General features: G+C 45.6%; 1 protein-coding gene across 2 annotated transcripts; it reads right to left on the minus strand.

Annotated features, from left to right (window-relative positions):
- Window positions 1–9,615: 9,615 nt before the first annotated feature.
- LOC119301949 lies at window positions 9,616–12,327 on the minus strand. Of its 2 annotated transcripts, none has more exons than XM_037578961.1 (6): window positions 11,878–12,327; window positions 10,671–10,785; window positions 10,512–10,601; window positions 10,337–10,426; window positions 10,138–10,248; window positions 9,616–10,053 (listed from the first exon to the last, which is right to left on the minus strand). In XM_037578961.1, the coding sequence occupies exons 2-5, from the start codon at window positions 10,726–10,728 to the stop codon at window positions 10,151–10,153; spliced, it is 336 nt and encodes a 111-aa protein (XP_037434858.1). In that variant the 5' UTR covers window positions 10,729–10,785; window positions 11,878–12,327; the 3' UTR covers window positions 9,616–10,053; window positions 10,138–10,150. The 2 variants fall into 2 exon arrangements, with proteins under 2 accessions (XP_037434858.1, XP_037434865.1); XM_037578968.1 differs by having other exon boundaries at window positions 10,671–10,795.
- Window positions 12,328–12,678: the final 351 nt, after the last annotated feature.

The raw sequence follows: 12,678 nt of genomic DNA on the forward strand, positions 1-12,678 counted from the left end.
CTTTTTGGTGTTTAACCCAGATGCCTGGCGATAATGCACCCTTTTATTTCGGACTAGGGTTGTATTCAGGGCCGGATTGTCCCAAAAATTGATTTCGGTTTTCCAGGCGCTTTCCATCGCACAGTACTTTCGTGCTATGGATGCTAAGTCAGCGAAGCGTGTAATTTCACGATGACTTACGGCATTGAGGATTCCCTTGTCCGTGCAATTATTGTAGAAGAATGAAATTGCGTCCTCCTCACGGCAGTCCTTTATCATGTTCATAACCAGGAGGAATCTGGCCTAGTAATGGTGTACTGTTTCTGCGGGCTCTTGCCGGATTTGGGATAGATCGCTTATGTTTGGGTGGGCGGGTGAAATTAAATTCAGAACCCCGTCCACTTTAAAACTCAGGGGCCAAGTAGTTTCCGAACTCGGAAGCTTGGGTTCTTGGATGTTGTCCAATGAGTCTAGCCCGTTGCCTGACTTTAGGTTCAGGGCTTGAGTAACATCCTCGCCTCCGCGGGAATCCGACATGGAGGGGTCGGGAATCCGGACATAGCTAGTCCTTAAGATAGAAGAAGGGTCGCTGTATTGTTCCTCTACCACAGCAACGTGGTGGGTAGCCTAGGGAGAGTTAATATCTCTCAGATCGGGTTTAGGCCCAATCCGATTGTAGTCTGTAGCGACTTCCAGGGCGGCGATGCGATCCAAGAGCTCGTTTAAGGAAGAGAGCTCCATCGGATCCAACTGCTCGGCGAGTTCCGAGCTAACGTGAAGATTGCTTTCGATGACCCGAGAAGTCATCGCCGGCGTGGCGGCCGGACAGGCGGTTATAAGGAAACCGCCTAGCCGGAGAGTTTGGCCGATAGCCAAAGCTCCTTTAGCAACAGTGCCGTCTTTAAAGACAGGATGAGGCATCCTTCCTGATAGCGACGGCATAGAGGAACTCTCAATGAAAGCACCAATGTCGGTGTCAAAACCGGCGGATCTCGGGTAGGGGGTCCCGAACTGTGCGTCTAGGCGGATGGTAACAGGAGACAAGGGACATGATGTTTTTACCTAGGTTCGGGCCCTCTCGATGGAGGTAAAACCCTACTCCTGCTTGATTGATATTGATGATATGGGTTGTACAAGAGTAGATCTACCACGAGATCAAAGAGGCTAAACCCTAGAAGCTAGCCTATGGTATGATTGTTGTTCCTCCTACGTACTAAAACCCTCCGGTTTATATAGGCACCCAAGAGGGTTAGGGTTACACAGAGTCGGTTACAATGGTAGGAGATCTACATATTCGTATTGCCAAGCTTGCCTTCCACGCCAAGGAAAGTCCCATACGGACATGGGACGAAGTCTTCAATCTTGTATCTTCATAGTCCAGGAGCCCGTCCGAAGATGGTAGTTCGGCTATCTGGACACCCCCTAATCCAGGAGTCCCTCACCCCCCTGCGCCTAGGGTTGGAAACCCTAGGGGTGGGGGCGCCTCACTTGCCTTGGGGGGCAAGCCACCCCCTTGCCCGCCGCCCCCCTTGGAGATTAGATCTTCTAGGGCCGGTGCCCCCCCTAGGGGCCCTATATAAAGAGGGGGGGAGGGCAGCCACACCCCAAGTCTCTAGCGCCTCCCTCTCCCCTGCTACACCTCTCCCTCTCGTAAGTGCTTGGCGAAGCCCTGCCGAGATCACTGCTGCATCCACCACCACGCAGTCGTGCTGCTGGATCTCCATCAACCTCTCCTTTCCCCTTGCTGGATCAAGAAGGAGGATATGTCTTCCCAACCGTATGTGTGTTGAACGCGGAGGTGCCGTCCGTTCGGCGCTAGGATCTCTGGTGATTTGGATCACGACGAGTACGACTCCCTCAACCCCCTTCTCTTGAACGCTTCCGCGCGCGATCTACAAGGGTATGTAGATGCACTCCTCTCTCTCGTTGCTAGATGACTCCATAGATTGATCTTGGTGAAGCGTAGAAATTTTTTATTTTCTGTAACGTTCTCCAATAGTGGCATCATGAGCTAGGTCTATGCGTAGTTACTATGCACGAGTAGAACACAAACTTGTTGTGGGCGTAGATGTTGTCAACTTTCTTGCCATTACTAGTCTTATCTTGCTTCGGCGGCATCGTGGTATGAAGCGTCCCGGACCGACCTTACACGTATGCTTACGTGAGACAGGTTCCACCGACTGACATGCACTAGTTGCATAAGGTGGCTAGCAGGTGTCTGTCTCTCCCACTTTAGTTGGAGCGGATTCGATGAAAAGGGTCCTTATGAAGGGTAAATAGAAATTGGCATATCACGTTGTGGTTTTACGTAGGTAAGAAACGTTCTTGCTAGAAACCTATAGAAGCCACGTAAAAACTTGCATCAACAATTAGAGGACGTCTAACTTGTTTTTGCAGCATATGCCTTGTGATGTGATATGGCCAAAAGGATGTGATGAATGATATATGTGATGTATGAGATTGATCATGTTCTTGTAATAGGAATCACGACTTGCATGTCGATGATTATGACAACCAGCAGGAGCCATAGGAGTTGTCTTTATTTTTTGTATGACATGCGTGTCATTGAATAACGCCATGTAAATTACTTTACTTTATTGCTAAACGTGTTAGCCATAGAAGTAGAAGTAATCATTGGCGTGACAACTTCATGAAGACACAATGATGGAGATCATGATGATGGAGATCATGGTGTCATGTCGGTGACGAAGATGATCATGTCGCCCCGAAGATGGAGATCAAAGGAGCAATATGATATTGGCCATATTATGTCACTATTTGATTGCATGTGATGTTTATCATGTTTTACATCTTATTTGCTTAGAACGACGGTAGCTTAAATAAGATGATCCCTCGCAATAATTTCAAGGAAGCGTTCCCCCTAACTGTGCACCGTTGCAAAGGTTCGTTGTTTTGAAGCACCATGTGATGATCGGGTGTGATAGATCCTAACGTTCGAATACAATGGGTGTAAGCCAGATTTACACACGCAATACACTTAGGTTGACTTGATGAGCCTAGCATGTGCAGACATGGCCTCGGAACACGGAAGACCGAAAGGTCGAGCATGAGTCGTATAGAAGATACGATCAACATGAAGATGTTCACCGATGATGACTAGTCCGTCTCACGTGATGATCGGACACGGCCTAGTTGATCGGATCATGTTTCACTTAGATGACTAGAGGGATGTCTGTCTGAGTGGGAGTTCATTGAATAATTTGATTAGATGAACTTAATTATCATGAACTTAGTCTAAAATCTTTACAATATGTCTTGTAGATCAAATGGCCCACGCTAATGTTGCCCTCAACTTCAACGCGTTCCTAGAGAAAACCAAGCTGAAAGATGATGGCAGCAACTATACGGACTGGGTCCGGAACCTGAGGATCATCCTCATAGCTGCAAAGAAAGATTATGTCCTAGAAGCACCGCTAGGTGAAGCACCCATCCTAGAGAACCAAGACGTTATGAACGCTTGGCAGTCTCGTGCTGATGATTACTCCCTCGTTCAGTGCGGCATGCTTTACATCTTAGAATCGGGGCTCCAAAAGCGCTTTGAGCAACACGGAGCATATGAGATGTTCGAGGAGCTGAAAATGGTTTTCCAAGCTCATGCCCGGGTCGAGAGATATGAAGTCTCCAACAAGTTCTTCAGTCGTAAGATGGAGGAAAATAGTTCTGTCGGTGAGCACATATTCAAAATGTCTGGGTTGCACAACCGCTTGACTCAGCTGGGAGTTAATCTCCCGGATGACGCGGTCATTGACAAAATCCTTCAGTCGCTTCCACCGAGCTACAAGAGCTTTGTGATGAACTTCAATATGCAGGGGATGGAAAAGACCATTCCTGAGATATATTCAATGCTGAAATCAGCGGAGGTAGAGATCAAAAAGGAACATCAAGTGTTGATGGTGAATAAAACCACTAAGTTCAAGAAAGGCAAGGGTAAGAAGAACTTCAAGAAGGACGGCAAGGGAGTTGCCGCGCCCGGTAAGCCAGTTGCCGAGAAGAAGTCAAAGAATGGACCCAAGCCTGAGACTGAGTGCTTTTATTGCAAGGGAAGTGGTCACTGGAAGTGGAACTGCCTCAAGTACTTAGCGGACAAGAAGGCTAGCAACACCAAAGGTATATGTGATATACATGTTATTGATGTATACCTTACCAGCACTCGTAGTAGCTCCTGGGTATTTGATACCGGTGTGGTTACTCATATTTGTAACTCAAAGCAGGAGCTGCGGAATAAGCGGAGACTGGCGAAGGACGAGGTGACGATGCGCGTCGGGAATGGTTCCAAGGTCGATGTGATCGCCGTCGGCACGCTACCTCTACATTTACCTATGGGATTAGTTTTAAACCTCAATAATTGTTATTTAGTGCCAGCTTTGAGCATGAACATTGTATCTGGATCTCATTTAATACGAGATGGCTACTCATTTAAATCCGAGAATAATGGTTGTTCTATTTATATGAGAGACATGTTTTATGGTCATGCCCCGCTGGCCAATGGTTTATTCTTAATGAATCTCGAACGTGATGTTACACATATTCATAGTGTGAATACCAAAAGATGTAAGGTTGATAACGATAGTCCCACATACTTGTGGCACTGCCGCCTTGGTCACATTGGTGTCAAGCGCATGAAGAAGCTCCATGCTGATGGACTTTTAGAGTCTCTAAATTATGAATCGTTTGACACATGTGAACCATGCCTCATGGGCAAAATGACCAAGACTCCATTCTCCGGAACAATGGAGCAAGCAACCAACTTATTGGAAATCATACATACTGATGTGTGCGGTCCAATGAGCGTTGAGGCTCGCGGAGGCTATCGTTATGTTCTCACTCTCACTGATGACTTAAGTAGATATGGGTATGTCTACTTGATGAAACATAAGTCTGAGACCTTTGAAAAGTTCAAGGAATTTCAGAATGAGGTAGAGAATCAACGTGACCGAAAGATAAAGTTCTTTCGATCAGATCGTGGGGGAGAATATTTAAGTCACGAATTTGGTACGCACTTAAGGAAATGTGGAATTGTTTCACAACTCACGCCGCCTGGAACACCTCAGCGTAACGGTGTGTCTGAACGTCGTAATCGCACTCTATTGGATATGGTGCGATCTATGATGTCACTTACAGATTTACCGCTATCATTTTAGGGATACGCTCTAGAGACAGCTACATTCACTTTAAATAGGGCACCGTCTAAAACCGTTGAGATGACACCGTATGAATTATGGTTTGGGAAGAAACCTAAGCTGTCGTTTCTAAAAGTTTGGGGATGCAATGCTTATGTCAAGAAACTTCAACCTGAAAGGCTCGAACCCAAGTCGGAAAAATGCGTCTTCATAGGATACCCTAAGGAAACCATTGGGTATACCTTCTACCTCAGATCCGATGGCAAGATCTTTGTTGCCAAGAACGGGTCCTTTCTGGAAAAAGAGTTTCTCTCGAAAGAAGTAAGTGGGAGGAAATTGGAACTTGATGAAGTACTACCTCTTGAACCGGTAAGTAGCGCAGCTCAGGAAGATGTTCCTGTGGTGCCTACACCGAATAGAGAGGAAATTAATGATGATGATCAAGGTACTTCGGATCAAGTTACTACTGAACTTCATAGGTCGACGAGGACACATTCCACACCAGAGTGGTATGGCAACCCTGTCCTGGAAATCATGTTGTTAGACAACGGTGAACCTTCAAACTATGAAGAAACGATGGCGGGCACAGATTCCAACAAATGGCTTGAAGCCATGCAATCCGAGATAGGATCCATGTATGAAAACAAAGTATGGACTTTGACGGACTTGCCCGATGATCGACGAGCAATAGAAAACAAATGGATCTTTAAGAAGAAAACGGACGCGGATGGTAATGTTACCATCTATAAAGCTCGACTTGTCGCTAAGGGTTATCGACAAGTTCAAGGGGTTGACTACGATGAGACTTTCTCTCCCGTAGCAAAGCTGAAGTCCGTCCGAATCATGTTAGCAATTTCCACATACTATGATTATGAGATATGGCAAATGGATGTCAAAACGGAATTCCTTAACGGCCATCTTAAGGAAGAACTGTATATGATGCAGCCAGAGGGTTTTGTCAATCCTGAGAATGCTAACAAGGTATGCAAGCTCCAGCGCTCCATCTATGGGCTGGTGCAAGCATCTCGGAGTTGGAACATTTGCTTTAATGAAATGATCAAAGCGTTTGGGTTTATGCAGACTTATGGAGAAGCCTGCATTTACAAGAAATTGAGTGGGAGCTCTGTAGCATTTCTCATATTATATGTGGATGACATACTTTTGATGGGAAATGATATAGAAATTTTGGATAGCATTAAGGCCTACTTGAATAAGTGTTTTTCAATGAAGGACCTTGGAGAAGCTGCTTACATATTAGGCATCAAGATCTATAGAGATAGATCGAGACGCCTCATAGGTCTTTCACAGAGTACATACCTTGATAAGATATTGAAGAAGTTCAATATGGATCAGTCCAAGAAGGGGTTCTTGCCTTTGTTGCAAGGTGTGAAATTGAGCTCGGCTCAATGTGCGACCACGGCAGAAGATAGAGAAAAGATGAGTGTCGTCCCCCATGCCTCAGCCATAGGGTCTATCATGTATGCCATGACCTGTACCAGACCTGATATAAACCTTGTGGTAAGTTTGGTAGGAAGGTACCAAAGTAATACCGGCATGGAACACTGGAGAGCGGTCAAGAACATCCTAAAGTACCTGAAAAGGACTAAGGATATGTTTCTCGTATATGGAGGTGACGAAGAGCTCATCGTAAAGGGTTACGTCGACGCTTACTTCGACACAGATCTGGATGACTCTAAGTCACAAACCGGATACGTGTATATTTTGAATGGTGGGGCAGTAAGCTGGTGCAGTTGCAAGCAAAGCGTCGTGGCGGGATCTACATGTGAAGCGGAGTACATGGCAGCCTCGGAGGCAGCACATGAAGCAATCTGGGTGAAGGAGTTCATCACCGACCTAGGAGTCATACCCAATGCGTCGGGGCCGATCACACTCTTCTGTGACAACACTGGAGCTATTGCACTTGCCAAGGAGCCCAGGTTTCACAAGAAGACCAGGCACATCAAGCGTCGCTTTAACTCCATTCGTGAAAATGTTCAAGATGATGACATAGATATTTGTAAAGTACATACGGACCTGAATATAGCAGATCCGTTGACTAAACCTCTCCCTAGAGCAAAACATGATCAACACCAGAACGCTATGGGTGTTCGATTCATCAAAATGTAACTAGATTATTGATTCTAGTGCAAGTGGGAGACTGTTGGAAATATGCCCTAGAGGCAATAATAAAATGGTTATTATTATATTTCCTTGTCCATGATAATTGTCTATTGTTCATGCTATAATTGTGTTATCCGGAAATCGTAATACATGTGTGAATATATAGACCACAACACGTCCCTAGTGAGCCTCTAGTTGACTAGCTCGTTGATCAACAGATAGTCATGGTTTCCTGGCTATGGACAATGGATGTCATTGATAACGGGATCACATCATTAGGAGAATGATGTGATGGACAAGACCCAATCCTAAGCATAGCACAAAGATCGTGTAGTTCGTTTTGCTAGAGCTTTTCCAAATATCAAGTATCATTTCCTTAGACCATGAGATTGTGCAACTCCCGGATACCGTAGGAGTGCTTTGGGTGTGCCAAACGTCACAATATAACTGGGTGACTATAAAGGTGCACTACGGGTATCTCAGAAAGTGTTTGTTGGGTTGGCACGAATCGAGACTGGGATTTGTCACTCCGTATGACGGAGAGGTATCTCTGGGCCCACTCGGTAATGCATCATCATAATGAGCTCAATGTGACCAAGTGTCTGGTCACGGGATCATGCATTATGGTACGAGTAAAGTGACTTGCCGGTAACGAGATTAAACGAGGTATTGGGATACCGACGATTGAATCTTGGGCAAGTAACGTACCGATTGACAAAGGGAATTGTATACGGGATTGATTGTATCCTCGACATCGTGGTTCATCCGATGAGATCATCGAGGAGCATGTGGGAGCCAACATGGGTATCCAGATCCCGCTGTTGGTTATTGACCGGAGAGGCGTCTCGGTCATGTCTGCATGTCTCCCGAACCCGTAGGGTCTACACACTTAAGGTTCGGTGACGCTAGGGTTGTTGAGATATTAGTATGCGATAACCCAAAAGTTGTTCGGAGTCCCGGATGAGATCCCGGACGTCATGAGGAGTTCCGGAATGGTCCGGAGGTGAAGATTTATATATAGGAAGTTCAGTTTCGGCCATCGAGAAAGTTTTGGGGGTCACCGATATTGTACCGGGACCACCGGAAGGGTCCCGGGGTCCACCGGGTGGGGCCACCTATCCCGGAGGGCCCCATGGGCTGAAGTGGGAGGGGAACCAGCCCCTGGTGGGCTGGTGCGCCCCCCTTGGCCCCCCTGCGCCTAGGGTTGGAAACCCTAGGGGTGGGGGGCGCCTCACTTGCCTTGGGGGGCAAGCCACCGCCTTGGCCGCCGCCCCCCTTGGAGATTGGATCTCCTAGGGCTGGCGCCCCCCTAGGGGCCCTATATAAAGAGGGGGGAGGGAGGGAAGCCACACCCCAAGTCTCTGGCGCCTTCCTCTCCCCTGCTACACCTCTCCCTCTCGTAAGTGCTTGGCGAAGCCCTGCCGAGATCACTGCTGCATCCACCACCACGCCGTCGTGCTGCTGGATCTCCATCAACCTCTCCTTTCCCCTTGCTGGATCAAGAAGGAGGAGACGTCTTCCCAACTGTACGTGTGTTGAACGCAGAGGTGCCATCCGTTCGGCGCTAGGATCTCCGGTGATTTGGATCACGACGAGTACGACTCCCTCAACCCCGTTCTCTTGAACGCTTCCGCACGCGATCTACAAGGGTATGTAGATGCACTCCTCTCTCTCGTTGCTAGATGACTCCATAGATTGATCTTGGTGAAGCGTAGAAATTTTTTATTTTTTGTAATGTTCTCCAACACTCTCTTGCGTTCTTCTTCCGTTTTATGCTCTGTTTCTTGGGTGTCATTCAAGATTATATTTTCATCTAGTGTCATTCAGGGCAAACCACTAAACTAGAGAATAAAACAGAAACAAGCCAGCCATTGCTGAATGAGTATCATGGTTAAAACCCTTTAAGCTTACCTGATGAATGAAAGGCATGTGCATTTTCATCTTGGTCATTAGGTTGTTTTTTCCGCCGACAGGTAGCCCTTTCAAGGGCGTTTCTTTGGTCTATTTTGCAAAAATCTTCTGTCATTCACGTATTTTCTTTGGTGTCATTAAAGTCACCTAATCATGCCATTCATGTCATTTTATCTAAAGCCAAATGAGAAAACACAACTTGACATCTAATGACCACAAAGATGGTGATATCATATTACCTTTTTTATCTCTCACACAAAGGACACCCGATCTGACCATAGCTTCATGAGGGTATGTTGCATCATTAGGCGAGAATGATGTATTTTTTGATCTAGCTGAATATTATGATTCAACAAGCTTGGTCAGTAATTATTTAAATTGTGTAAAAAGTGACTACCTTCATGCAAACACAGCACATACGGGACATGGATCAATTTACCAACCATGATAATCTCGCGTGGCTTTATTTATCTCCCTATCTTCGAGAACATTTGTGATATCACATAGAGATTGGCAACGGGCTGACTGCCCATTGACTTGTTGGTTATCCAAACCATCTGTCTTGTTAGTTCGATAAGCCGCTCGCCTACGAGCGTTGATAAGATCCCCATGATCTAATGAGCAACATAGTATGAGCATCATATTATCTCTAATCAGGGATATAGGTTAATACAACGACTGCATATCAAACTAAGAGCAGCCAGCAACCTCACGTTAATCAATTCACCAGATTTTGCAAGTACAGGCTGATTCTCCTCTTGTAAGCTGACAATATTCTCATTTTTTTTCTTCCGATAAGTTGCACGCCTCCGTGCATTGTACTGCTCCCTTGCTTCCTCAGCGTATTTTTTACATTCATTAATTAGAGCTCCAGTTTCAAGCTGTTCGGAAGCTGTGTTGTCTGCATCATGTTATAAGTACAAATCAAAAAACAAATAAAACACACTGAACCACCACCGCATAAGCCGGTTGGGAAGGTGGATACCTTCAGTGTCATCTCATAGCTCCGTCAGACGAATAGCATGATCGAGTGTTAGATTAGCCGGAGCCGTTTGACCATCAGCATGGTATCCAGGCCTTACCCATTCTGATCCATCTGTAGAGTTCTAGTCAGCATGAATACAAAACCAATGTCTGCCTGGTATGCAGGCAAACAACAAATATATCTGCAATCAATGATGTACCTATTTCCGTCGTGTAAATTAGGTCAACATTTGCAGCTACAGTTACGATGCTTGAATTAGATTCTATCAGATTTGTCTCGCTCGTAGGGGCTGCAACACATTAAGCATGGTCCTTGTCATTGTCAGATATGCACGTCAGGCAATACCGCACAGTATTTTTCACAAAGTTATATACCGGGTTCCGTCGCGTAATTAGCTTCATCTTGTTCATCAACGGGTATCAAGGTTGCACTGTATTCTTCAACATTTTTACCGCTCGTCTGACCTGCAACACATTTTGCAAAAAGGTTGTTACTGTCAGAAATGCAAGTAAAAATGGTGTAGTGCTTATTACCTGTAGCTACGACCTCTTCTAGTTGATGTTCACCGTCTTTGCTTTTTGCATTACCCATTCGCAAATGTAATGACCATTACCTCCAACTTGTGTCTGTCTGTGGTGTTCTTGAGGCCTGGAAGAAACTTAAAGGAAACCTGACTCGGATGGAGATAGTAGATGCAAGATGAAAGCAAGAGAGATGGCGCATGCACAAGATGGTAATTTACTTGAAGGCATGCACAAGATGGTAATTTACTTGAAGGCATACACAGTTTATCATTCAGTTTATTACTTTTAGACATGGTTTTATCTTAAAGTTTAAGCACAATTGCTTATGCACCAAAACAGTGAGTATAGCAGTGGCTGGTAATTAATATAATTCTGCAGGGTGCTTTCTCATGTTCTAGACAGCCACAATCGTTGTTCATTGAAATCAATATAATTCTAGTAATTAATTGCTCCCTTGAAATTAATCATGCTATAATCTGGTAATCAATTGTTGTCAGCCACAATATCAGGGTGCTTTCTGAGGGTGCTTTCTCAGGATGCTCCCTTGAAATTAATCATGCTATAATTCTAGACAGCCAGAATTCTAGACAGCCACAAGATCAGGGTGCTTTATCATATTGTTGTCAGCCATAATCTGGTAATCAATTGCTCCCTTGAAATATGTTAAACTGCCATATATTACTGGTTGACACTATAGCTATTCTCTCTGTACGTTTGTGGATGAAAAATGCAGGACGATTTGTGTCGTGCACTGAATCTTACTTGCTGCTATTTTAATTTGCAGTTTTGTCAGAGTTACAGATCTATAGATCTTGCTGCTATTTGGATGTCTGGTATATAGCTATTCTCTCTGTACGTTTGTGTATGAGAAATGCAGGACGATTTGTGTCCTGCACTGGACCTTACTTGCTGCTATTTTAATTTGCAGTTTTGTCAGAGTTACAGATCTACAGATTTTGCTGCTATTTGGATGCCTGGTAGATTACAAGATCTACAGATCTCTACTAATGTATCATGTGATGCCTGTGATGCCTGACATGTATGTGATGGCTGTACATTCTCAAAACTGTGATTCTGTGATGCCTGTGATGGCTGTAGATCTCATGGGGGTGTGTATGAAATGCGATGGATGTAAATTTCAGCTTCGACCTAAACGGTTATGTGTGTTCATAAGATGGCTGTTTGAAAGGGATAGCCGGCGGAGGATATGTGATACCTGGAGTGAGTGTGTCTGGCGGCGGATCCTAGACGTCTTCGGCGGGGGCTCGTGAAAGGGATAGCCGGCGCCACGTCCTGGACGTCTCCGGCGACGGGTCCTGAAAGGGATCGGCTCCGGATCCTGGAAGCGCTCAGCGGAGGGTCCTGAACGGGACGAGCGCCGGATCAGTGGAGTCTGGCGGATTTGAAGTGCGAGTTACGCACCGTGCAGGGATGGAGCGGTGGCGGTGAAGGATCGAAGGGCGGCGGCGGGCGAAGGAGGGCAGATTCGGGAGACTGTCCCTCGCACGAGGAACACGAGACCTCGCTCGAGGACGCACAGTCGGGCGTTTTTTTTTCGCTGGTTGATTTTCGCCGGTTTGTTGTCAGTGGTTTATTTTCGATCGTGTTAGTTAATTGCGACGGGAGGTTGGGCTTGTGCGGCACTCGATCGCGGGGTTTTCCTTGGTTTTTCGCGGGTGAGCGGGAGATGGGAGCAAGTACCAAAGAAGTACCAAAAAAGACCATATTAGATGGGACTAAAATAAAACCCGAAATACGGACTACCAACTAAGACATTAAGAGTAGAGATTATTGCCAAATCCCAAACTTTATCTTCTGGCCTTACCATCATTTGACGTTTTTATTTTCAACTTTAGGAGATCATTGAAATGGTCCTCATGTACTGCGAAAGATGGCATATTGTCTGCTTTAAAAATGAAACAGTTTTCACGGGTACTATTTAATACACCATGTGTGAGGAATATTTGATCATGCAAACATGACGAGAAACAGTATGTTCTGTTCCCCCAGCACTCGG

The sequence above is a fragment of the Triticum dicoccoides genome, chromosome 1B, assembly GCF_002162155.2.
Source record: "Triticum dicoccoides isolate Atlit2015 ecotype Zavitan chromosome 1B, WEW_v2.0, whole genome shotgun sequence".
In the NCBI taxonomy this organism is placed as follows: domain Eukaryota; kingdom Viridiplantae; phylum Streptophyta; class Magnoliopsida; order Poales; family Poaceae; genus Triticum; species Triticum dicoccoides.

Coding starts and splice junctions, on each gene's coding strand:
- LOC119301949 (XM_037578961.1), bottom strand. CDS start 10,728: ATGGGTAATGCAAAAAGCAAAGACGGTGAACATCAACTAGAAGAGGTC. Junction 10,602..10,670: donor AGAAGAGGTCGTAGCTACAG/GTAATAAGCACT, acceptor AATGTGTTGCAG/GTCAGACGAGCGGTAAAAAT. Junction 10,427..10,511: donor TAATTACGCGACGGAACCCG/GTATATAACTTT, acceptor AATGTGTTGCAG/CCCCTACGAGCGAGACAAAT.